This window comes from Truncatella angustata (assembly GCF_020726525.1).
Source record: "Truncatella angustata strain MPI-SDFR-AT-0073 chromosome Unknown BKA67scaffold_1, whole genome shotgun sequence".
Taxonomy (NCBI): domain Eukaryota; kingdom Fungi; phylum Ascomycota; class Sordariomycetes; order Amphisphaeriales; family Sporocadaceae; genus Truncatella; species Truncatella angustata.
Window position 1 is genome coordinate 4,968,356 of NW_025763381.1, and position 24,647 is coordinate 4,993,002.

Below are 24,647 nucleotides of genomic sequence, written 5' to 3' on the forward strand. Positions count from 1 at the left end.
TATCTTAACGGCAGAACTCCCTTCTGTTGACATGATGTTAGTTTATAGTGCGCAGGTTACAGTGAGTTTACTTTCAACAGAGACCTGGCTAAATATACCCACCACACAATGGCCTCTTACCATGTAGTGAATTTCTTAAAAACTTATGAAAGCAACCACTTTAAAATTTTTTTTCTAATATATTCAAGTATCCTGCAGTAAGACTCGGCTATACGCGGAACCGACAAGACTTGTTATATATAAAACGCAACAGATTATTGCTGGGGATTAAGAAAGGGCAATGCTTTGGATGTGCAGTTGATGGGCGAGCGCAGCCCCGCTCTATTGAATCATGAGTCTTTGCAAACCAACTAGTCTCACATCAAATCGGTGAGATGGCCGAGTTGGTTATGGCGCCAGGTTAAGGTCAACCTTAACACCTACTTCCTGGTACGGAAACGTGCGTGGGTTCAAGTCCCACTCTCATCACTTCCCCAAGATCAAATCTTGGACCAATCTTTTTTGATCCATGTGCGGATCCATAGTTGACGCCTTCGACTATTTCCCTTCCTATATTTGCTTGCGCACGGTCTTTGTTCCTTTTACGACACTATATAGACTGGGCCACTTGCAATTTCAGATATTCTTTGTTGCATTGAACGCCTTCCATGCCGTCACATCAATCAACTATTGTTGGCGCTCTTTTCATTGCTGTTTCTTTAGATTTTTTGATGGCCCGCCATGGTCTGCTTCATTGGTTACTGAGTTTGGCTCAGCCTGGGGCTTACCCAGCTCCTCGGTACCTGATTACCCCCGGGTGGTGGCTTATAAACTCTAACTATAACAAACAACCCCGGCTACCTATCAACCACTGTTGGTTCTTCACATGCGTTTGCTGAAATCTAGACAAAGCAAACTACGCATAGCCTTTTGTTGGTCCAGGTCTGGCACTGGAGCATGGGCTAAATAGCTGAAGGAGTAACTTCTCTAGTTGATATTGGACAAATGTGCCTTAACTCATGGACCAGGATCGTGATTCGAGACATCAAAATGTCCCAACATGCGCACTCACTCCACTTTGCTTACGCCGCCAGGTGTGCTGAGCTACCAACAGCGAGTTTGCCGCATGGCAAACGGACCAACAAACAATGTTTTCGCAGCTACTTTTATACTTCCGTAGTATTTATCCTGTGCCAATGAGAAAGATGGCCCCGGTGTTACAATGTAGTCAGCGCTTAGATAAAACAAGAACAAATGCCAGCATACATTTGCTGATCACTGCATTAATGTTACGTTCTGATGTGTTATGCCACAGACTCTTATGCTTCACATCACGGATGTTTCTATGCTCTGGTAGCAAGACCAACGGCGATGGGTTTGAGGTCAACTCAGGCACCCATCTCCCACGCGATTAATACTGAGGTGCAAAGCAGCGTCCATAGCAACCGTGACTACCAGTTTCTCTTGGGACGCTAAGGGTTTCCATCTCTTCACACCATTCGGTCTAATCTAAGGCTACATCTCTATACGCTACATCTGATCAACTGTGTCTTCCCCATTTGCTTGTCCATGCAGAAGAACTGTCTGAGCTCTTGCACTCCGGATGCTGCCTCTGGAACTCACGGCCCAGCAATGCCACACGCTCAGTCTAACAGCGTGTGTTTCGAGACAGTCCAGATCGAAGACGCTAAAGATGAGCCTTTCCAACCGAGCGTACGGCTGAAGCTTGCCTTTATGGCGCTGATGGTACTTACCTTCATGGTCGCGGTAAACTGTGCGGCACTTGCAGTTGCATTACCTGTAGGTCTGGCATCACGTTAGTGAGACTTTGAAGTGTTTCTGCTGACCATTTCATCAGATAGTCGCAGTGGAGTTGAACGGAACAGCCTTTGAAGCCTTTTGGGCAGGCACGAGTTTTCTATTGACAGAAGCTATCTTCATGGCGCCACTGGGCAGGCTGTCAGACACCATGGGTCGCGTGCCCGTGCTTAACCTCAGCACAGCACTATTTCTTGTTGGGACGATTGTGTCGAGTGTGTCGAACAACTTTGCTACTCTGATCATTGGCCGTGCTGTGACGGGGGCCGGAGGCGGAGGTGTGGTTGTGTCTCTGGAAATAGTGGTTACAGACCTTGTTCCGCTTTCAATCCGCGGGAATTACTTCTCGGTCATTTCAGTGCTTTGGGTGCTTGGCGACGTTATTGGGCCAATACTGGGAGGTGTGCTGGCATCCCGGGCATCATGGGTAGGGCGACTAATCCTTTGCTGAAAAAAAAAAAAAACACTTGCTAACAAGGGAATCGTAGCGATGGATATTCTGGATCAACATTCCCATTGCTATTGCTGGGCTGATTTCGACTAACCTGTTTATACGATTACAGAATATTCCTGGAACATTCTACGACAAAGCCAAACGGGTCGACTGGTGTGGCATGGCCATCTCCATCACTGCAGTCACGAGCCTCCTGGTGGGGGTCACCTGGGGAGGTGTCGTACACGCGTGGGATTCTTTTGCGACTATATTGCCCATTGTTATGGGATTTCTCGGAATTTTCATGTTTGCTGCCTTCGAGAAGTACATGGCATCAGTGCCTATGATACGTTTCGATTTGCTCGGCAGCTACAACATTCTTTACGCCCTATTCGCCGCCTTCTTCCATAGCATCATGGCCTTCGGACTTATCTACGTGCTACCGCTCTACTTTGAGGCCGTCCAACGCTTTTCTCCGATTCATGCTGCACTGGCGGTAATACCTTACGGGATAACATTGGCTCCTTTCTCAGCTGTTGCTGGTGTCATTATCAGTAAGACGGGACATATCAACTGGGTCATCCGCATTGGATATGCCATCACTATCTCGGGAGCTGGCCTCTTGGTTTTGCTGGGCTCGGCGACGAAAATCTGGAAATGGGTACTTATACTGGCCTGGATAGGTGTCGGATTGGGCCTACTCTACAATGCCCTGGTGTTGCTAGCACAGGCGGCGCTCGAAGAACAACATGCAGCTTTCGCAGTCACCATACTCAACTTCTTCCGGCATCTTGGGCAGGCGGTCGGTGTAGCTATCGTGGGCGTGGTCTTCCAAAACCGGATGAAAGGCACACTGCTCGAAAATTCCCAGACGGCACCCTTTGCGGACACGTTCTCAAAGGATACCGCCGCTCTCATCCAGGAGCTTTCGGGAATGGAAGATGGTGAGTTCAAGGACGGAATAGTCGGTGCTTATGCCGCTGCTTTGAAAACGATATGGATGGTCATGTGTGCCTTCTGCGTACTACCTTTTCTAGGCTCCTTCTTTCTACAGATGGCAGATCTCAACAGACGTCATGAGACTAGCCAAGGTTTGAGAGACAATAAAGAAAAGAGCGAAAGACAGACAGGGCGTTAGCATCTAGAGACCGGAATTGGGAAAGTGACCTTCGTACTCGACGGTGACATTAGTGATTCCTCAATCAGGCCGCCTGGGTCAAGTTCGCATCTCGATGGAGTTTGGGTAATTCTGCTTGGCAGGAAAGGCGGACTTTGGATATAGACATGTAACGTACCACAAAGAATTCGTCGGTTTTGTCGCACGAGTATTGGTATATAACGACTCCGTGTCATTTTTATTATTGTGCGACTGCACAAAAACCTGTGACCACAATTTAAATCCATGCCTCTCTTGATAATATTCCGAATTGATACTGAACACCTCCTGATGGATAGGTCTGAGCTACTGACATTTGCCTGTGCTTACGTCAATGGTATAGCTAGATGGATCCCTCTTGTTCTCTATCACGCTTCTTGGTTATTCTGCTGCTAATTTCCATATTATCTCGCGTTATTTCAAAGGCCTGTCTCTATGTTACGCCCGTGTATCTCATGTCATAGTAGCGATGTTTTTACTGGGAGTGTGTTGTGGAGTGTCATAATCTGCGTGCAGAAGCACGAAGCCATTAGCCGACCGTACTCATCTAATACTCTGATTAATCCCGATCGGATTCATTTCTATCAGGGGTGCGCCGAAGATGACCGTACTTTTCTCCTACAAACTAGATATTTTCGGATTTGAGCTATCTTGATACGTCTTACAAATACGATTCAAAGGACATAACTCGTTTCGACAGTATATCCCAGCATGAGCAGACTGGAAGGGGGTTTGGTGAAAGGGAATGCAGAACGGGAAGAGAAAGAAACAGGCAATCATCAGAAAGAATTGGGTATAAAGATAGATGGTAATAGGACCAGTCCACATCAGTTGATTACTCGCACACTTGAGGTCTATATACCCTTTGATAGTAAAAAGTCGACTCTCATTCCAATTGAAAGGTTTTCGCTAATTCAGCGACCAAAGCATCACATGCTGCCCACATGCGCAAAACTGCCCTGCTTGAGCGACCGAATCCAGAGAGCTGGCATTTCCATAGTTTTCCCTTTCATCGCAGCTCTCTCTACGTCCCACCAAAGATCCAAGCTCTAGTTGGTTCTCTCACCTGCCAAGACCATCCATCATCATCTTGCCCGTAGTACTGGAGAGATGGCATGATTATCGCATGCCTGACTTCTTGGTCGGTACGAATCCGGCAGGGATGCCTTCTGATACTTGGTATTGTGACCGCGAAATGGTGGAATTTGAGTGGGACGGTGATGAGTTCTTGTTTGCGAAGTTGACATGAGGCTTTTCAGAGGTGAAGATCTCTCTGACTTCTTTGATTGGGGGCATTTTGGAGGCCGTCGACAAGGGATTTCTTGAGACTTCGTGAGAGTAATGATCACCTTCTTTGGATAGGGACATTTGCTATGATGTTTGATGTCGGATACAAGCCATATTTTAAACAAGCACGAATGGGCTACGATACTTATAGCCGTAGACAAGGGAGGGCAGTTTTCAGCTTTGCCATGGCCATTTCAAAGCCGCATTAAGACAACGCAGTACCAGAGTGTCCGTCAATTGTAACACATGACATTTGATGCTATGCTCATTAGAAAGGCATCGTAATGGACTAACTGAGGTTGCCAGCGTGGGATGGTGGCTACGCAAGAGGCCAACGCAAGCATGGCTGCCAACCAGGAAAGAGAATCGCGGTGAGAAGATTGCAGAACACGATCATAGCCTGATCTTCCTTTGGAAGAGCTCCTTTTGGGGGTTTCGGAGTTCGGACAACACGCAATTTGCAGCGTGTTGAGTATAGTTGAGGTGATGGGTACTGTTAGGTATGATCACAAGGTGGATTGTATGGCACGGCATGGCATGAGTGGACCCCTGAAAATAGGCACCCGCTTTCAGGGGACAAGCTTGGGCTTGGGGAAGCATTTCCAGTGGGCGCGACGGCCGCTAAACTCTCGGCTAACAGCACCACTCAGATGACGTTGAAGTTTGAGCCCTCCCCTACGCCTTTCCATTTAGCACTGCTCTGTACCCGTTCCAAATCCAATCGCAATTCCCATCCCACGAGCCTCTCACAAGGCAGCAACATAAAAGTAGCATCGCGACCCATGCGTCACTGTACGAATGCACACATAGCAAGAGCGCAACTGCTGACGCGGACAGACTCGTCCCCAGCAGTGTACGGAACAGCGTATCGCAGATAAGCCGTCCACAACAAACTCCGAGTCATCGTTCCCCCCGACCGTCCTCGGCGACCATCGCGAACATGGCGGAATCGGTCGACTCGATCGTCAAGGGCGCGCCGGCCCCTCATATGCAGAGTATACTAGACGACAAAGCTCCCGCGCTTGCACCTAGCCCTGTGATTGGGGCAGGCAAGCCCGGCGATCCCTTGAACCACACACCGAGCTCGCCGTCTATGATCTACCTCAACATGCTGATCCTCGAGGCCTCCTTGCGTGCCCAGTTCTTGTCACTGCGTACGCGGAGGCGTAAGCATACCTTCTTCTTGTCCTTGCTCACTGTCTGGACCTCGGGCTTCGGCTACGCCCTGTTCTTTGCGCCGCGCGAGGACGGTGTTGGCCACGGCGGGTCCGTCTACTGGGTCGTCGACATGGCGGAAAAGATCTGCTTCGGCGCCGGTGTCGTGACGGCGTTGCTGATATGGGGAACGGGCATCTGGGAGCGTGGCATTCGCTGGCCGAGAAGATGGTTCGGCATATCAAACCGTGGTCTCCGGGGCTTCAACTGCAAGCTCGTTATCATCAAGAGGAGCTGGTGGGTCGAAACTGTTTCAACCATTGGCTTCTTCTTCACGTACGGCGCCTTCAGCAGCACGTCGGGCCAATATCGATTCGTGGAACCGAGCATTCTGAGAGAAGTGGACAAGGAACTGAATCTCAATCACCAGGATCACCCACAACTACCATTTGTGACTACCGACGAGGAGAAAGGCGGACACGAGGAGGATCTTGCACCGGGAGGAGATTATGTGAAGCTGCTATTGTTACCGAAACCCTTTTCACCCAATTTCCGGGAGAACTGGGAGCTCTATAGAAACGAGTACTGGGACAGAGAGAACGAGCGAAGAGCATTACTACGCAAGAAGCTGAAGCAACGAGACAGACAAGTCGCCAAACAGCAGGGCGCATGGTTCTGGTGGCTCCCAGGACAGCAAAAGGTCGAGGAAAAGCTACACCACGCACCCCACGTGGCGGAAAAGCCTCTCCACCACCGAAGCTCTTCCATCCTCAAGGAACACAAGCGCGTTCGAAGCGGAAGCACTGTTCGCAGAAGTAGTATATCTGCTGGCTCTTCGCGCAGTCCGACGCCACCGATGGAGACGGAGGAGTCCACGACTGCCTCTAGGAGAGGCAGCAATGCGTCGACCTCGTCGGCCAAAAGAGGGAAGAAGCACTTGTCTTCGGGCTCCAAGTCCAAGAGACCAAGAGGTGACTCGAGATCCGTCACTCCGGACTTCTCGTCGCCCCTTGCACAAGAAAGCACAGTTACTTCGGACGCGGCCAGCGAAAGTAGTGGGCGGACGCTCAGGAGGAATGCTTCGAGGTCGAGTACGGCACGAGCGAGTGTTTCGCAGTCATAGAATGGTGGTTTCAATGAGAGTCACGTTCAAAACATTGTCCCAGATAACTACTACAGCAACAGCACACTGTCATGAATTGAACAATCTCAACTTGAAATGTGCTTGCACTGGGAAGTGTAATGCGTGCTTGATACCCACATCAGTGATGTTGAGTTCTACTGTATGTAATAAGGACGTAAGTCGGTCTACCTCTAAGATGTTCCAATCCTGGTCAGGGCACCGTTATGTATTTATTTCCGATCTAGCGGCTGATCACTTGCGGCTCTGCCATGTACCTAACCTAGGTCACCTCATACAGAGTACCCAAGGTCACATGTGTGCGGATCCGTCCACGTTATACAGAGTATTGAGCTAGTTAAGGCAAGTTTAAAGTGGTTGCAGCTACCTCAGCCAAGCAAGCTCTCAAGTATCAACACCCACTAATTAAATAGGTTGGGCGCGTCGCGACTTTGTATTGTCAATTGTTGTACCTCATCCCACATCAGTTCACCGCAAAACAGCATTTGGTTGCTGCGCATATTGTTCTCATAATCCCGTTATTTTCTCATATTCCTCCCCGTGCCAACTCTGACAAACACAAACTACGGTTGGATATTTTTACTCGCCAAGTTTGCACCAAACTCCTACGCACAATTCCATTTCGTCACCAGCTTATGCACCTCCAGCTCGTGGGCCACGGTAGTTGCGGTAGTCATCTTGTGTCTCACGGCTTGTAGACATCATCCACTGGCCGCATCGGCTATTCAACATATCTGCGACATCCAACATTGTACTCTTCTTCGAGACGTCCATCTCCTCAGTACAAGATAATCATGAACGGGGACCACCAGGCCCGCGGCGGTGCGATCCCCGCTGCGCCCTACACAGCTCGCCCGCCTAGTCCACCTGCAATCATGATTCCGGCACCCACCTTCCTCAAAGCCAACGAGCCCATCGTGTGCGTTCCCAGCTTCGCTAACATCGACCCACTGTTTCTCACCGCACCCGAACTCGAGATCATCACCCAGAACCGCCCCCAGGAGGCTTACGACTCGGTCAACAATTGGCAGTATGAGGATCGCCGAACCGCCCAGGAAATCCTCGACTTCTTGTGGCTGGGCCCTTCGAGTGTCGCCCGCGACAAGGAATTCCTGCAAAAGAATGGCTTCACCATGCTCCTAGCTGCCCGCGACGCCCGCATGGCCCAGGCCCGGCTCATGGGCGTTGACCGTGTCGCAAGAGAGCTAGGCCTCCATGCGGAGACGCTCGACGTGGAAGACCACCAGGATCTCATCCGGTCCCTGCCGGAGGCTGTGCGCAAGATCAACAACCACATGCTCGACGTCTACCGCAGTCAAGCCCTTGGCAACCAGACCGAACAGCCCCTGGGAGAAGGTGCCATGGTCATCGACAAGACCAAGTTCCGGAGAGGCAAGGTCCTTATCTTCTGCGAGACCGGCAACGACCGCTCGGCCGCTGTGGTCAATGCCTACCTGATGTCTGTCTTCGGCATGAACATGATCCAGGCCTGCCAGTTCATCCAGTTCCGCCGCTTCTGCGTCAGTCTCGACGAGGATATGAAGTACCTGCTCATGACGTACGAAGGCCTTCTCCAAGCTCAGAAGACGGTCAATAGGTACAAGCTTCAGAACGGTCAGTTGCCGACACCTGCGTCGACTGTGTCGCCTACCACACCCACCACCGGGCTTGGTGCGGCCCTGCCCGTCTTTGAGACCAAGCCGAAACGAGGTATCGAGGAGACCTACGAGGAGGTTGACGATGATGACATGGACGGTGTCATGGACGAGTTCCAGCTGGACCGCGAGAGATACCAAGACCGACCTGCCTTTGTACCATTTGTGGACCGCCCCTAGCCGGCAAGCCACGACGATGTGCAAACACATCGTTTTCTGATGAATTGACGACTTGGTTGCGGCACATTTTCTTTCATCGTTGTATCATCGATATCATCAGCATGGCATGGACAGGAGTTCAGCGGCAGGAGTACAGATTCGGTCACTGTGGTCAGGGGCACGACGCATGACAAGCAACGCATTTCTTTTTGGCAAGTAGAAGAGTCTTCTACATTTGATGGTTTATAGATCCTGGGAAAAGTGTTCTTGAATTTTGCGCAGGCGTTTTCAGAAAGGGATAGGATCATTTGGCTTGAGCGAGCACCAGAGGCGGAATGCATATCTGTCACGCTTGTCCGCGGCTTGCATTCTGGGGGCACTAGAGCATGTTGATAGGCTTGTCAACGCCCTTTTATGGTCTCTTTGTCAGGCATGCATTAGAACCACTGAGAGCTCCTCATGGCGTCTTGTTTGGCTAAGGGGAAGAAGTAATGTCAGTTTGACTTGTGGCAATTTTTGGCCTCTCAAGTCCACATTACCGCCGTCTAGGTATGATTTCTCACTTGTGCATGCACCCCCACCCAGCGAGGACCTCAAAACTGCAGTCAGGTCGGACATGAGAAAACCCAGTTGCGAAGCCTCGGAGACGACGACAGAAAACCATGACTCGGCTGATCACGTAACAAGACCGTTGCTAGAAACTTTTGGCTGTTTTGGAGCCATCGGTTTAGAGGACAAGTAAGTGACAAGTCATCAAGTGCGCGCACAGCGACCAGGCCGCTCATGTTCAGTGACCTCGTAGTGGCATCCGCGAAAGGATTTCGACGCACAAAGGGACCGGCATGATAAGCCGGGGTTCTAGCTATAACCACGGTCGCGAAATCGACGGGGTCTTACGTACGCATGCGGACCAGGCGGCCCGGGACGCACAAGACCTTCCTCCGCGCTCAGACAGCTAACGCCGTGGTGTTGCGTGCCTGCCGGCCTGCCGTTTCTAGCACTCCTCACTGGCAAGGAGAGAAGAACTTCTGTGGTACAGTACGTGATACATCTGGACCTGTCCATTGAGCAGACTCGCATATGCATGGTTCGAGTTGATGATTGGACAGCTCCAAGCTCCAAGTCCCGAAGGGTTATGCGTCTCTAAGCTGCATGCGCATTTTCAATTTCAGGGTTCGTCAAACCTTTCATAGTGACCAATCAAAGTGTGGGGGGCTTGATCGTGATTTCTGCCGTCATGGTTCAGAAGTAGCCCGTGTGAAGGGAGAACTGAGTCGTTGGTGAAGCAGTATTCTATGTACACTATTGCTCTGCCGGAGACTACGCCTCGAACGCCATGCTTCTATGCACCATTTACAAAGTCCAAGAAGAATCCCATATCATAGAACACAATATGTCCAGATCCGCCTGTGCGCTCGGCCTCTTCGCCAGAGGACAAGACTTTACCCGTGGCTCTTTTTCTTGAGCCCCAAGAACCCTCGCTTCTTCTTCTCCTTCTCCGGAACCGCAGGGCTCGAGCTTGGCCCCGGGCTCGGCCGAGCAAGACCGCCATTTGCGGGAGGGGGCGTGTTCGTCCCACCCAAGCTCATCTGGCCCATTGCTTGCGTTGGTGGCTGTGGCGCGCCGCCAACTCTAGGTCCGCCGGGCAGTCCTCCCGCTGGCGGTACCCGTCTTTGATTTGGCAACCCACCAGAACCAACCATTCCTGGTGGTGGTGGTGGCGCTGCAACCTGCGGAGGAGGCGCGGGGCGCTCGTAGATATGTGCAGGCGCACGTCTCGCAGGACGATCCATAGGTAGATCGAGACGCCGTTTGTCCACGCTCAGATCACCCACCTGCCTCACGAAAAGTTGTGGCGTGGTCATATGGCTTGTGGCGAGGAATATGTCACGATTCAGCGCGTTACCTACTTCGTAGCAGGTCCTAGATTCCGAAAACGTAGCACCACCAGCCATGAAGATAATGATACGCTGTCGGTTCTCTGGCACGCGACGGCCCGTACCTGCCCAGCTTGGCTTTGCAGCTCGCAGAGAGCCCTGCCCAATAATGGCGTCTTCGTTGGGGTCGATTGGCGGCTTGACGTATGGAAACTGTGTCTGGTCGAGGGCACCTCTACAAAGATGCTCTAAAAGGGGTTTTAGAACTGGCTGGAACCTGGAGAGCGCATACTCTTCGTTGGGAATTGCGTTCTTTACATCAATGGGGAAGATAGGAGTCGTGTCTCGTTTCGGGTCCTTCAAGCCTCGCGTCGTTCTTGCGCCGAGGATTTCGAGGTTTTGTATGATTTCACCATCCTGAGATGGCAAAGCCGCATGAGCAAGAAGTCGCTGGATATCCTCCAATATAACACCGTCGCGGTACATGATGTAGATGATGATGAGACGAAGTCGATCCGATTGTGAAATCGCATCGTCATCAAGAAGCTGGGCGACGGCTTCCAGAACGTTTTTCGGTTTTCGGAAATCCTCATCCAGCCCTGTCGCCATGGTTTGTTCCGAAGACGCAATATCTGGTAGCTTGTGATGCTGGAACATGTTCATGCACTCTTGAGCCATGGTGAGATGTAGTGAATATGTCTCTTTCATCTCCTGAAATTGCGGCAGACCAGCCAGCATGTCTTTGATAGCATTGAGACTTGTCGTATCGCCGTCCGTGTTGGTAAAGTGGGGATTCTGGTCCAGGAATTTCTGGAAGTCGCCCATGAGCTTGTCGATGGTATCCTTCATATGGCGATGCCGATTCTCGACCCAGACCTTGTCTTTGTCACTGAGCTCCATGTCTTTTTCTTCGGCATCCGGAGAGTTCTCATTGACCGTCATATGGAACGTCGTCTTTCCAGAGTCTTGGATGGGCAGTAGGTCATGTGCCATGGCCTGATAAGTGAATTCATGAACCAGTGGAGCCATCAGATCCATTGACCTGTCCGTGACCAGCAAGACACCCTGTGGCCTCGACGTTTGTGGCGGGAATCCCTGGTTCCACCTAAGATACTCGTCTAGTTCCTCCGAGACAAATCTTGCCAAGTGGGAGCTCAGAACGCTGGCCTCGTGTAATGGTGCTTTGGGTCGATAATATCTGACTTTAGGAAATTCGCCGAGGGCCACGCAGAGGCCGGTAATCTGTGCTGCCATGTGAGCAATTGCAGAGGGACCCTCACACGAGAAGGGGGTTCCGTTACCTTTTGAGCCAGCTCCCGCATGTGCTTAGCGACCAAGCCATTGCATGCTGGGTGGTATAGAACAGGGAAGCTCCAGGGATCCCTGAACGTGATGACGTGAGACTCTCGAGGGAAGAAGTCAATGGACAGGGTTTCGAAGCCGCCAATCGAGGACCTCGCGGCAGGTGAGGCATCGATGCGTCTTCTGAGCTGGGGTTCGAGGACCGCGGTCCACAGCAGAAAGCTTTTCTTGTACCGGCGCGCTTCGATATCGGCGACTATGCATTCCACGACATATTCTTGGGGGGAGACGAAATAAATGGCGTCCATTGTGGGGTTCTTCTCCCTCCGGTCCTCGATCTTCTCGATATCTGTTTGTCTCGTCTTAGCGCCGCGAAAGACACTGGTTTGTTTGAAGCCTTTGGTGCCATACTTGCGATGTTCTGGTTAAGGATGTCATCTTCTTTGACGACATTGTCGAGGATCTTCTTGGACTCGTCGTCTACCACGAGCACTTTCCACTACAACGACGGAGGGAGTCAGTCAGTATGGCGGCTCCCGATGTGTAGCTCCCCGCCGGTGCAACTCACGTCTCCCTGAGTTATGCGCTTGATGGTATCTATGATGACTGTTTGCAAACAGAAGAGCATGGTCAGCCACAATGCTTTGGGGATCTAGTGTGATCTTGGCCCAATGGAAGCTCTCTTGGATGGGACGGCTCTTACTCTCATGCTGCTCATGAATGATGGATACACCCATCTTGGCACTGGGGCCGCCTTGGCAGTGAGATGCGACGTCCGCTTCTCAAGTTGTGTTCGAAGTCCGGTGTGCGGCATGCGGTCTGCCTCCTCGTTGCGCGCAGGACACGGGAGGTCTCTTTCGAGGACTGGTGGTGATGTCAAGGAGCTCGAGCTGTTCAATTGGGCAGGCTGGGCTGGGCGGGTAGAGCTGGTGTCGGTGTAAGTAAGTCCTGACGGCACGCTGTCGCGAATGCCTGACGATAGGGTTGAGCACCAGGAACAGAGCTCAGCTCAGATCAAAGGTTGGCAAGCTGGCGTGGTTCCCAAAGGTGCTGCTACTTGCAGACTGGACTTGGATTGGGTGCGTGAAAGACAAAAGACAGTCAGTGACGTTTCAAAGGATAGCCTCAAGCATGGCGGCTCGGGTTGGCGTTGGCGGGGTTTCAGTTGGAAGAGTGCCGCAATGCAATTCGCAGCCCCTCCACTTTTTAGGGGGAAGGGGGGGCTTCTTATTTTATCTTACGGGATACCGGAGTGCTGTAACTGCTGTAACTGCTGTAAACTCCCAGTGTGGTCAAGGCTAAGACTAAGGCTTTGGCTTTGGCTTTGGCTGGGTGGGGGGGCTTTGGGGCTTTGGGGCTTTGCACTTTGACCTTCGGACAGGGGTTCAAGCTTGAGATGATGCACAAAGAATGCAAGCGGCAACCAGGATCAATCGTCGTGGGTGATGCGGCTGAAGCTGACGAGTATGCTGTCTGTACGTAGGTGAACTTCCAGAAACGTACACCTTAAATGTAGATTCAGGGCAGCTTTCCGCACAAAATCCTGCTGTCATTTTAATATGCTGTTCATCCACGAGAATGAAGACACGGTTTAAACAACCATTCGAACCCCCTTTTGAAGACATGTTAAATCCATTTGCCACGATGCGCCGCTATATTTGATACTTGAAAGGCCCACCGCCGCGCATCCATTATGATTGAAGTTGGGCCGACGACTTATCATGTAGTCAAGCCCCAGCTAGGTTAGACTAAGCTAACCTTAGCTAGCTACTGTAGCTACAACTCATCAGCTCCTCTGTGTGTGTCAAACGAGCAGCTTAATGCGCAACCCCTTGTCCCGTATGCGATTATTTGATATGAGAAAAGAAAAATGCTCCCTTGTTAATTTGAGCAGTCATCCTCCCCAGACGAACAGGCTCCATGGTCAAGATTAATATTGCAAACCCTCATAGTACGGTCGTTGAAATCGAGTGTAATCTACAGGCTTTCCCGCCCCCGTCTTCGAATATTCATGCCGCAGGGTATCACAAACCATATTCCGGAACTCCTATTATAATGCACACGATCGCTACGCGCCGAGTCTGTGCATAACTTAACCGCCGCCCAAGTACTTCTCCACGTCTACGTTTCCGTAAAACTGCCGGTGGAGTTTCTCTCTTCGCTTCTTGTCTTCTGCAGCCATCTTGCGGACCTTCCCTGCGTCGAGCTTCTGCGGTTTTTCCTTCCTGTAGACCTCAAGATTCTTTGGTACCTCGACCCCAACGCCGAGCTTACCGCGCTTCTCCCTGGCCTTGATTGGGTGCTGCAAGCCTTGCTGCGCAGATCCAAGGCCCTTTCTCGAATCAGGGTCCCAGCCCTGTGACTGCAACACCGAGAGACCCATGCGGGAACGGTCCAGAGCGGAGGGTGGATGGGAATGGGGGAGACATACTTGATGTGCAAGTGTAGCTTCGTGCCGTCTGGCGTGTGGTTTTGCTGAAGTGCCTACACCCTCGTCGCCTATCGGCAACTCGCAAACTTCACATATCCGAGGGGGCACAGAGTGTGACGTTGTGGCCTCCGATTCCTCGGTCTGGGAAAAGACGATGCCGAGATATAGATCTGCAGCCGACGGTGATGAGGCAGGCTTTTCGCTGGCTGTGGTCAAACCGGCTGCCTGTGCCGGCAGAAACGCGATAGGCTTGCGGTACAGGCCTGCTCCAAAGGTCCGCTGAGAATGCAGCGGCGATTCTTCGTCTTCGTCTTCGTCTTCGTCTTCTTCATTATATCTGTGTCCAGACGCCATGACTGAAAAATGAAAGCGAGGCAGGCCTGAGCGAAAGTACCCGGCCAAGATCTAGAAGTCGGAGATAACGTCGCGGGGCGGCAGTAAACGGCAGTCCTGCAGTGGCAGAAGAGGGAAGAGCCGCCACCTATAGATAAACCCAGCGCTAAAGCTTATTAATTATGGGCCCCTGTCAAAGTCCTTGGATCGCTGCGCCTCGCCTTTGCGCTGAGGGAGTTCCCCCGGGACACCAATTGGAAATCCAAACCAATTTTAGCCTGCTAGCTGACGACAGATACGCCGCCTGCACCAGCACTTTCCAGGGGAAGGGAATATTGTCCGACTTTAACGAGCCAAGGTTACAGTAGTCTGACGTGAACTCGTAGTAGGTAGCTTCTCGAGTCGGCCATGTGGGAATAAAACAACTGGTCTTCTTCCCGTCTTTACATCAACTTCTTCTTCTTCACTAGTCGCCGTCGCCGTCGCCATAATGCCTCTCCCCTTCCTCGAGAGCGTACTCTTCGATGGCCTCCCGGAATGGATGCCCGACCTCCGATACATATTCGCCGCCGTCGTCGTTGTGGGAACGCTCTACGCAATCAAGACCTACTGCGGCGGCATGCTCAACCAGGCCGAGAGGGACATGCACGGAAGGGTCATCATGATTACAGGAGGAACGTCGGGAATAGGCGCAGAGACCGCCCGGGGACTGGCGGAACGGGGAGCACAGATCGTTCTCCTCACACGGCTGCCGCCTTCCAATCCCTTTCTGGCCGACTTCGTTGGCCAGATGCGAGACAAGACGGGCAACGAGATGATCTACGCCGAGCAGGTCGACCTGACTTCCCTGCACAGCATTCGAAAGTTTGCCACCAAATGGGTTGACAATGTGCCCCCGAGGCGCTTGGATATGATAATACTGTGCGCCGCGACACTTACACCACCGGGGTCCAAGAGGATGCAGACTGAGGAAGGCATCGAGGAGACCTGGATGGTCAATTACTTGGCGAATTTCCACTTGATCAGCATACTGAACCCGGCCATCAAAGCCCAGCCTTTCGATCGCGATGTCCGTGTCATCATTCCCACCTGTTCGGCTTATATCTCGGCACCACCTTTGTCGGTAGACCTGGACGAGAAAAGCTGGACGCCCAGCAGAGCATACGCGAGGAGCAAGCTGGCTTTGATGTCGTTCGGTCAAGCATACCAGAAGCACTTGGATTCGTATAAGCGTCCCGACCAGTTGCCTATGACTGCCAGGGTTCTCTTCGTCGATCCTGGCCTAGCACGTACTCCTGGCATGCGACGCTGGCTTACCCGGGGCTCTATCTGGGGCTTGTTTCTATACGTGGCGGGCTATTTTGTACCCTGGCTCTTCCTCAAGAGTGCCGAAATGGGTGCTCAAACGGTCCTCTATGCCGCTCTGGAACAAAGTCTTGTGCGCGGCCCCGGCGGTAAATTTTTGAAAGAGTGCATAGAGGTCGATTTCGCAAGAGTGGATGTCAAGGATGAGAAGGTTGCTGAAGAGCTATGGAAAGCAAGCGACAAGTTGATCGAGAAGACGGAAAGGGAGTCGGCTGCTCTACGTGCCCTCGAGAAAAAGAACGAGGAGTTGAAGGAAAAGGAAAGACAAGATGCTGAGAAGGCAAATGACATTGGGGCTCTAGTCGACACAATCAAGAAGGGCAAAGAGGCCGAGAAGGCCAAGTCAAGGAGAAAGAGCAAGAAAGCGACATGAGGTAGCCCATGGACTATTAGGGAAAGTACGTCTAGGTAGCTTGCGTTACGGCGCGCCGCTTCATTTGGCTGTCGAAACGGGCTTCTGCAAATGCGATCTTGCGTGGCGGCAATGATTTGCTGCAGCCGAGCGACCCCAGAAAGTCCTGCGCAATGTCACGACGAGCAGAGTGTTGTCTCACTGACAATCGGGATCCCAGCCGAGGCTTTGCTCCACAGAGAGACGCCATTTACAACCCGACAATGTCACGCGGGTGGCATTTCCTGTTTAGGAATTGTAATTGTCTACCGCAGTTGACTATAGACACGGGGCTACGAACGAACTCACTATAATATCTGTAGTTCCAGAACAAACATGTGACTAGAGCATCCGATCGCGAATAGAAAAAGAGTCTATCGTTATCATAATCCCGGCAATCCATATGGGGGACGTGAAGGTGACGTTGAAGACGGCTCGCAATCATTTGTGGGGTGTCGAGCTTCCCCCAGCTTTTAGCTTTCGCAGCAGCTCTCGGAGCAGTGTCGGAAAACGACGTCAACATTTTTGTACATAATCATAGATATTCCTCTCAACCAAAACACTGATAAGATTCGATACCAACCTGGGTAGAGCCAAACCTTTCTATGAAACCGGTGCAAACCTCGAAACCAAGAACACGGTACCAGCTTACCATCGCAACCCGGTCAAATCATCAGCGACCACAGAAACAATGTCGCATCCAATCAGAGTGGCGCCGCCTCCGATCCAGTCGCTGCAGCCCTCGATGCCGGTCATGAAGGGACTCCAGGCCGCCTCAGAGACGGCCGCGGCAGTGGCGGCGGCAAAACACAACCCGGCGGTGCTACACCCGGTGTTCTTCGCCGAGAACCTGCAAAGAGCACCCTTGGTGGTGGATGCGGCGCTGGCGAGCCCCGTCGCCTTGGGCTATGGCTATCCCAAGGGTGGGCCGAGGTTATAGTCGTCATGGTCCGTCGTCGTCGTCTTGGGGAAGGAAAGATGCACGATATATATGTGTGTGTGTGTGTGAAACCGTGCAAGACTTTTTTTTTCTTTTTCTTTTTTTCGACAGGGTTTCAGCATTAGGCTACCTTGGAGATCGCTGTCATCGCTGTATATGGCTCCCTACAATGTTCAAATTGGGAGTCGTAAGCGGCGGTAGGAGCTGCGCATAAATTTTGGTGCAGGCGAATCGAAGGATTGAATAGTTTTGCATTGACTAAGAGGTTTGGCTAAAACAAATGTACACCCAGATAATACATGTATACCATTTCAAAACGCCAGTGCCGGTGTATCGTATTCGAGAAAAGAAAGTGCCTTGTAGGGAGGGGTTCGCGGAAAGAAACAGGCGTTGCCCGAGTCCCACGGCTCCCACGTAGTGTACGCGTTTTCCTCCTCATGAGAAGGTGTTCTTGACGGCGATGACGATGGCCAAGATGATCAGCACCAGCACAAATGATAGCATGGCCATCAGCTTGACGTTCTTCCACCACATCTGCCTCTTCAGCCCCCGACTCCTGACCCTGAACTCGCGAGCGCTCCCGCCCAGCCGGTCCGTCTTGTCGACCAACAAGTCGATCCTCTCGCCCCTCTCCAGCAAGCCCTCGATGTTCTTGGTCATGATGCCCCTCACATCGTCCATCTCCTTCTGCACGTTGGTGATGGCGTCCTGCTGGCCACCCGAGGTGGTGCCGTAGTCCACCATGAGCTTCTTCAGCTCGGCGTTGAAGGAGCCTGCGCCATAGTTGGGCATGTCGGAGAAGTGGCTGTCAGCGTAGTCGCCGAGGAAGCGCTTGCGGATCTCGAACAGGAAGCCGAAGGAGATGCGGCGGCCGAGGGAGGAGTCGGCGATGACGAGGAAGGTCAGGCCACCGGCGGAGGGGTTGTCGGGGTGCGACGAGGGCGCTTCCGATATGTAGTGGATGTGGTAGGAACCGTGGGTGAAGGTCATCTTCTGTGGAGTGTCATGGGTGATCTTGGGGAGAACGAGGGAAGAGAGCGACGAGGTCTGGCTCGAGGCGCTGGTTGTGCATTCTGAGAGGATGGTGGTGTTGTGGGCTATGCAGGCGCTGTGAGGTCTGGTCAACATTCTACTGTATTGCGTTGTGTTGTATTGCATTCTATTCTAGAGGTTGGCATACTAGTACAGCGGCGTCTTGGGTGCCGAAGAGGACGCCATCTTGGTTGTTGTTGCTATCGCGCAATCTGCCGGTGGCGTTCTCGCGGTCTCTTGATATTAAATAGTTGCGCGGTGTGTACTGTAGATGATGAAGTTGAGGTGCAAGGCAGTATAGGTGTATTTAATTTAGTAACCTAACCTCGGGTTGAATGATATGGGCCTACAAGTACGGTAGCTATGTACTGTACTGTACGATAAATGGATCTGAAGGCCTGGCGGTGGACGTTCCCACCTCGAAGTGAGTGGGTGAGTTGGGGGGTGTCATTACCATTAAATAAATGCTCTGCAGGATGACGCTGCCATGGACCGGGGGGACGATGGAAGGAGAAGAAGCGCTGAGCCTGACCCCTGCAAACCTGCAAACTTGCCGCTGGTGATCCGTCAATTTGGCCAAAATGCACAGCACTCCTCCGTTCGGGGTGACTAAACCTAACTAACCCAAGCATGTATGCAACATTTTTTATTTTGTTTAGCTTTATCTTACATGATGGATAGACGCATCGCGCTAGAAACAAAAACGTAAACATGGCATGGCATGGCATGGACAGAGAGATGTGTATGTAGATAGATAGCTGGACTCGCGGGCTCGATAAGAAAAGAAAAGAAGAAGGAGAAAAAAAAATCTACCCCCCGTTGTCGCCTGTGATGCTCAAGTCATTGAATTGGACTGTGCTAAACCCCATTTGACGCTTCGAGAACGAACGTACAGTTAGTCCACGCCCCCAGTGAATCTAAGTTGGAACTTCAATGCAGCCCTCTTATGACATTGATTGTGCTTCTACCTCTACTTCTGCTTCTACTCCTACTCCTACTTATACCTGTAGATGAGGGAGGCCATCCTATCATGAGTTCTTGTTCTTTGACCAGCGGCCATGCTATCCTTTTCCAGAGCTGCACGGGCTAATAAGAGCTTTGCATCTCGAGCTTGTCGCAACAATGCATTTTCTACTACCGCCACCATCCTACGCGTACGTAGACCAGACCCTATCGTCTTCTACATGTCCTGATCTGGATATCCATTCATCTTGATAGACATTTGTTCTGATTGACCTTGTTTAGAACCCAGACCGGTCGCAACGGAATCCGAAAGACTATTTCAAGGAGAAACAGGCCAGCAGGATAAAACAGCAATACAAACAAGATGAGAGAGTCAAAGGACACGCCGATAACCGTGGTGTACGCGGCGGCGATGCCAACAAGAAGGCCCAGCGGACGTACGAGATCTTTCGCAAGTTAGCGATGACAAGAGTCGACAATTTCATAGCCACCACCGGAAGTTGGCAAGAGAAGAAAGCCGAATACCAGTCCTTTGGCATAGACAGTATCCTCGACTACGATCGCGAGGCCGGACTGTTCAAGACCGCCGTCGACAAGTCCTGCGAGTTGGCGAGCACACAGAACGCCATAAGTCGAGCCGACAACCCCCTCTTCTGGAGCCTGCGAAACGCCTTCGTACAGGGAGACATCAAGGCCCTGTCCAACGAAATCAAGTACGCCTTCTACAACTTCTTGATGCGCGCTCGCTTCTCCAAGAACATCACCGCGACCCACAAGAATATTGCCGACTTTCGCTACCCCTACGAGTGGTTCCCAGCAACAAGAGCTCTCCAGCGCACCATACATATGCATGTTGGCCCTACCAACTCCGGAAAGACATACAACGCCCTGAAAGCACTGGAAAATGCAAAGTCGGGCGTATATGCCGGCCCTCTGCGCCTGCTTGCCCACGAGGTTTACTCGCGCTTTACCGCCAAGGGCAAAAACTGCGCCTTGATTACGGGAGAAGAAATGCGCATTCCAGACGTCGATAACTATTTCCGGAGCTGTACCGTGGAGATGACTCCCTTAAATTTTCAAATGGACGTCGCCGTCATCGACGAGATTCAGATGATCGGAGATGAAGAGCGAGGTTGGGCGTGGACTCAAGCCGTTCTTGGTGTTCAGGCCAAAGAGGTCCACCTGTGCGGCGAGGAGCGTGCCGTCGAGCTGATCCGTGACCTCTGTCGGCTCACGGGCGACAAGGTAGAAATTCATCGCTACGAACGACTTAGCCCCTTGGAGGCTATGGACAAGAGTCTCGGAAGCTTGAAGCAACTTGAAAAGGGAGATGCTGTCGTGTCATTCTCGAGAGTCGGCATTCACGCCCTTAAAACTCAAATCGAGAAGGCCACTGGAAAGCGCTGTGCCATCGTTTATGGTGGCCTCCCTCCCGAGACGCGAGCACAGCAAGCTGCGTTGTTCAATGATCCCAACAATGATTACGACTTCTTGGCCGCAAGTGATGCCATCGGCATGGGGTTGAACCTCGAAATCAAGCGCATTGTATTCGAGGCGACGCATAAGCGGAACAAGTTTGGATATGCGAAATTGTCCGTATCAGATATCAAGCAAATTGGTGGTCGTGCCGGCCGTTACAGGACAGCACAACAGGCAGTCAATGCGGGCGTTGAGGGTGACAAGAAGATCGGCGGGCCTCCACCAGCGCCCAAAGGCCAGATCGGTCTGGTGACTGCAATGGAGGACGAAGACCTTGATAATATTCAACGGGCCTTCACTAAAGAACCTCAGCAGATCAAGTCGGCAGGTATTCAAGTGCCGCCGTCTGTTCTTGAACGATTTTCCACCTATTTTCCTCCAAATACGCCCTTCAGCTACATTATCCTGCGAATCTATGACATTGCGAGGATAACCTCCCGGTTTCATATGTGCAATCTAGGCGAGATCGTTGAAGTTGCCGACCTGATCCAGGAATTCCCAATGTCTGTCTATGACCGCTGCGTTTTCCTGAACGCTCCCGTGTTCCTGAGGGAAAGCAATGGGCCCAGGATAGTCAAGGCTTTCGCCAAGTGCGTCTCTGATATGGGAGGTGGTTACCTTCTGGACATCCCGGAAATCGAGCTCGGGCTTCTAGATACCACCAAGGATACGTATGTTCTAGGTGCCAACGAATATCTTCGCAAGCTGGAGGCCCTTCACAAAACCATAACTCTGTACCTGTGGCTTAGCTACCGATACTCGGGCGTCTTCCGTAGCCAGAGCCTTGCATTCCACGTCAAGGAAATGGTCGAGACTAAGATCAACCAGCATCTGGGTGAGATGGCTGTGTCCGAGAAAAGTCGAAGGGCCATGAACGCCAAAATCCGAAAGCAGACTCGCGAGCAAGAGCGTAAGAAGAAGACCATTCTTGGTGAGGACGGCAGAGAATCCGATCAGGACTCTGACCGACCCGGACACGAAGGTCCGGGCGAGTGGAACGAAGAGGGACATGAAGAACCCCTTTTCCAAGATCCCGCCGAGGTTCAAGTGTCCACCAAAACCAACGAGAAGACGACTGTATAAAATCCACTTTATGTTGCATGGACGGAGTTCAAGGTTATGTACCATATTTATTGCGACGTACTGCTTAAGGTATAGCGATGTAGATTATGTGTATAGGTATATACTGATATCTAACACCATCAACGATAACTCAAAGAAATGCCCCTTTTTGCATCAGATTTGACGTTTTCTTTTTGTTGATAATGTCGTACAGCCCTTTCATGGCCTTTCCTTCCCGCTAAGTTATTGCTCATTCGTCAATGTAATGTTGCTAGCTGGAGCCAGGGCTCTTCATAGCTCCTGCCTCGTATGAGATATGTCAACAGGTCCTTGCTCGAAGAGTATGTAAGTAGGTGCCGACCTGGGTTGAGACCGTCGAGGCCCGTGACAATCAGGAACACAATACGTCATGACGTCTCTACTACCTGAACCCGAGATCTGGTGAGTCTTTCATGCCCTGTGCGGGCTTCGCCGGGCTTGCGAACAACATTGCGAATCAGTTCTCCACAGCGTACCTATATTGATTCATCTATTATAAATACATAATTTTGCCCCCCACAGACGTCTTCAGCAATCATTTCTAGCTCTATCAACTTTATTCCTTACCCTTCTAGGCAATTAGCCCCGCCATGGCGTGGCGAGAAAAGGACGACTACAGTCCGAAGACAGTACCAACAGAGGACGTGCGACCAGGCACTCGATAGCAACGTCCTTCGGTTGCGCGCACCGCTTCTTCGTATGATGGACCGACAAGCCGAATAGCTTCGCTTAACCCTCTCGCCCATAGTCCATCCCCATCGAAGCCTTCTCCGTCCGCCAGGGAGGTGCAATATGATTTCAACAGTAGTGCACCGGTCACGCCTAGAGCTGTGATCGACCCTCCTCGTCTGGCAAAGGAGGGTTTCGAATGGGTCTGGTTCCCCGAAGGATACTGGGCGGAGAGGGAGCGTGTTGACTTCATCTCAAACGCAAAGTTCAACCTCAAATGGCGCAATAGATCTCAGAAGTCGAGCTCAGGACAAACAGAAAAAAGCGGCAGCGGTGACCGTTTCAGTCCCACAGACAATTTGCACCATCTGAATCCAAAGGACCCGATTAGTCGAGCGGCAATGCTGGGAAGCAATGCTCCACTGCCAAGTCCATTTCTGAGCGAAGCCGATCATGTACTCTCCTTGCAACGACCGAGTTTGGAAAGAGGTACGAGCGAAGAATCGAAGTTTACTGACAGTCCGTGGGTACTCAGCAGAGCGGCCATGTATGCTGGCAAGGTGATCACAAGTAGCCCTTTGTCTTTGACCCACGAATCACCACTGTATAGATCCTCAAACGAGACGACACGACCCGCCACGGTTAATCGGGCAACTTCTATCCAGCCAACAGAGAACTTAGTCAAGAAGAGCCCTATGCCATCCCCTTTCCAAACCATGAAATCCATCATGGGCCTAAAACCTAAAACCAAAGAGGTACGTTGCCCACAATGCGATCCTAAACAAGTTTTATCAGTTGTTCCGAAATCGGCAGGCACTGAAGATAGTAGCACAAATTGAAGCGCCATCCCACAAACACCAGCAATTATACGGCCTCGACGATAGCAGGTGCCACTTCACAACTTGAAAATCACAGTCACGGTGGAATCACACGAGTTCCGTCCTTGCTGCGCGACCGTGACGACGCTGGGAGCCCTTCGAATGGCCACAAGTCGCGTCAACGCAAGCTCTTTGGGCTTGCACCATGGCAGCGCAGATTCTCGAAAGAGTCGGTCGAGAGCGTCTCCAGTTCGATTCGAGAGATGATTCGTGGGCACACGCCGAATTCGTCTCCAGCCTCGGACTTCCTGACAATTAAAAGTTGCAGACCTGATGATCGCGACGAGATGTATCCAGGAAACGTGAGTAGTCTGAGAAGATTTGAGCCACATCGGAGATAATATTGTTTCGTAACTCACATCTTCCTATAAAGGAAGCAAGACGTATCAGGACACCTCCTCTTCGGACTCCTTTCAGGGAAGCGGGTGTTGCCTACTCGTTCTTCACGGAAACTATACCTCCCGATGCCAACAATCGTGCTCCCGTACCTCCTAGAGCCGTGGAGCCTCCTAAATTGAAAACGGCGGAGGAAGTTACCGGATCTCTCCACCAACAGAAGCTAAAACCTCGTGAGTGGTGGGAAGTACCTGCGGCTACGCTTCGCTGGGAGCGTATGGGTCGGAAGCCATTCGAGTTTAATCTACCAGAGCATCTGCCGACGAGCCCCATGTGTCCGGCAAATAAGAAATACAAGAGCGGCGGTACGGAAGTCTGCGTGTATCACGGTCGCAGAAAGAGGAGCAGCCAACTGGAGACCAGTGATGGTGAGGATTCTTTACCGAGGTCGAGACGCTGACATCTAGTGGACGCGCGAGCCATGAGCACCGGAGATTTGACAGATTGATGAAGAAGACTGTCGTTCAGGAATGAAGCTCTTGTCGGAATTTGTTTAGAGATGCCCCCGAACGCAGTAGCTTATTGTTGAATTCTTTGAAACAAGGTATCTTGCATGGATGAAGAATGAGTATAAACCAAAGCAAAGGAGTTGCGTCCCATGGCATTTATCATAGTCCAAAGGCGACAGAGGCCTCATTCACTGCGCGTTTCTAATAACCAGGTATGAAGTTGCCGCAGTGTACAGGGGTCATAAACTTCGTAGGATT

General features: G+C 51.6%; 9 protein-coding genes and 1 non-coding gene across 10 annotated transcripts; 7 read left to right on the top strand and 3 right to left on the bottom strand.

Annotated features, from left to right (window-relative positions):
* Positions 1 to 368: 368 nt before the first annotated feature.
* On the top strand, positions 369 to 468 carry BKA67DRAFT_t15. The gene has a single exon. It is a non-coding gene; the product is annotated as a tRNA-Leu (tRNA).
* A 1,143-nt stretch (positions 469 to 1,611) lies between these two features.
* Positions 1,612 to 3,368, top strand: BKA67DRAFT_510763 (major facilitator superfamily domain-containing protein; the record flags this gene model as incomplete). Its single annotated transcript, XM_046097353.1, has 3 exons — positions 1,612 to 1,779; positions 1,838 to 2,224; positions 2,286 to 3,368. The coding sequence occupies 3 exons, from the start codon at positions 1,612 to 1,614 to the stop codon at positions 3,366 to 3,368; spliced, it is 1,638 nt and encodes a 545-aa protein (XP_045964543.1).
* Positions 3,369 to 5,613: 2,245 nt separating this feature from the next.
* BKA67DRAFT_530507 (Spo7-like protein-domain-containing protein) lies at positions 5,614 to 6,951 on the top strand (the record flags this gene model as incomplete). The annotated part of the gene is made up of 1 exon (XM_046099252.1): positions 5,614 to 6,951. One exon carries the CDS (start codon positions 5,614 to 5,616, stop codon positions 6,949 to 6,951), a length of 1,338 nt encoding a protein of 445 aa, XP_045964544.1.
* Positions 6,952 to 7,763: 812 nt separating this feature from the next.
* On the top strand, positions 7,764 to 8,804 carry BKA67DRAFT_530508 (protein-tyrosine phosphatase-like protein; the record flags this gene model as incomplete). The annotated part of the gene is made up of 1 exon (XM_046099253.1): positions 7,764 to 8,804. One exon carries the CDS (start codon positions 7,764 to 7,766, stop codon positions 8,802 to 8,804), a length of 1,041 nt encoding a protein of 346 aa, XP_045964545.1.
* Positions 8,805 to 10,047: 1,243 nt separating this feature from the next.
* Positions 10,048 to 12,600, bottom strand: BKA67DRAFT_51255 (Sec1-like protein). Its single transcript, XM_046097483.1, has 2 exons — positions 11,962 to 12,600; positions 10,048 to 11,902 (listed from the first exon to the last, which is right to left on the bottom strand). Exons 1-2 carry the CDS (start codon positions 12,268 to 12,270, stop codon positions 10,226 to 10,228), a joined length of 1,986 nt encoding a protein of 661 aa, XP_045964546.1. The 5' UTR covers positions 12,271 to 12,600; the 3' UTR covers positions 10,048 to 10,225.
* Positions 12,601 to 14,054: 1,454 nt separating this feature from the next.
* BKA67DRAFT_530510 (uncharacterized protein) lies at positions 14,055 to 14,747 on the bottom strand (the record flags this gene model as incomplete). The annotated part of the gene is made up of 1 exon (XM_046099254.1): positions 14,055 to 14,747. One exon carries the CDS (start codon positions 14,745 to 14,747, stop codon positions 14,055 to 14,057), a length of 693 nt encoding a protein of 230 aa, XP_045964547.1.
* Positions 14,748 to 15,216: 469 nt separating this feature from the next.
* Positions 15,217 to 16,464, top strand: BKA67DRAFT_530511 (uncharacterized protein; the record flags this gene model as incomplete). The annotated part of the gene is made up of 1 exon (XM_046099255.1): positions 15,217 to 16,464. The coding sequence occupies one exon, from the start codon at positions 15,217 to 15,219 to the stop codon at positions 16,462 to 16,464; it is 1,248 nt and encodes a 415-aa protein (XP_045964548.1).
* A 1,393-nt stretch (positions 16,465 to 17,857) lies between these two features.
* On the bottom strand, positions 17,858 to 18,640 carry BKA67DRAFT_653597 (synaptobrevin-domain-containing protein; the record flags this gene model as incomplete). The annotated part of the gene is made up of 2 exons (XM_046106393.1): positions 17,858 to 18,530; positions 18,603 to 18,640. The coding sequence occupies 2 exons, from the start codon at positions 18,638 to 18,640 to the stop codon at positions 17,858 to 17,860; spliced, it is 711 nt and encodes a 236-aa protein (XP_045964549.1).
* Positions 18,641 to 19,601: 961 nt separating this feature from the next.
* Positions 19,602 to 22,135, top strand: BKA67DRAFT_547976 (P-loop containing nucleoside triphosphate hydrolase protein). Its single transcript, XM_046101486.1, has one exon. The coding sequence runs from the start codon at positions 19,880 to 19,882 to the stop codon at positions 21,977 to 21,979; it is 2,100 nt and encodes a 699-aa protein (XP_045964550.1). The 5' UTR covers positions 19,602 to 19,879; the 3' UTR covers positions 21,980 to 22,135.
* Positions 22,136 to 22,367: 232 nt separating this feature from the next.
* BKA67DRAFT_530514 (uncharacterized protein) lies at positions 22,368 to 24,340 on the top strand (the record flags this gene model as incomplete). The annotated part of the gene is made up of 5 exons (XM_046099256.1): positions 22,368 to 22,399; positions 22,573 to 22,641; positions 22,746 to 23,421; positions 23,496 to 23,846; positions 23,918 to 24,340. 5 exons carry the CDS (start codon positions 22,368 to 22,370, stop codon positions 24,338 to 24,340), a joined length of 1,551 nt encoding a protein of 516 aa, XP_045964551.1.
* Between the last annotated feature and the right edge of the window lie 307 nt (positions 24,341 to 24,647).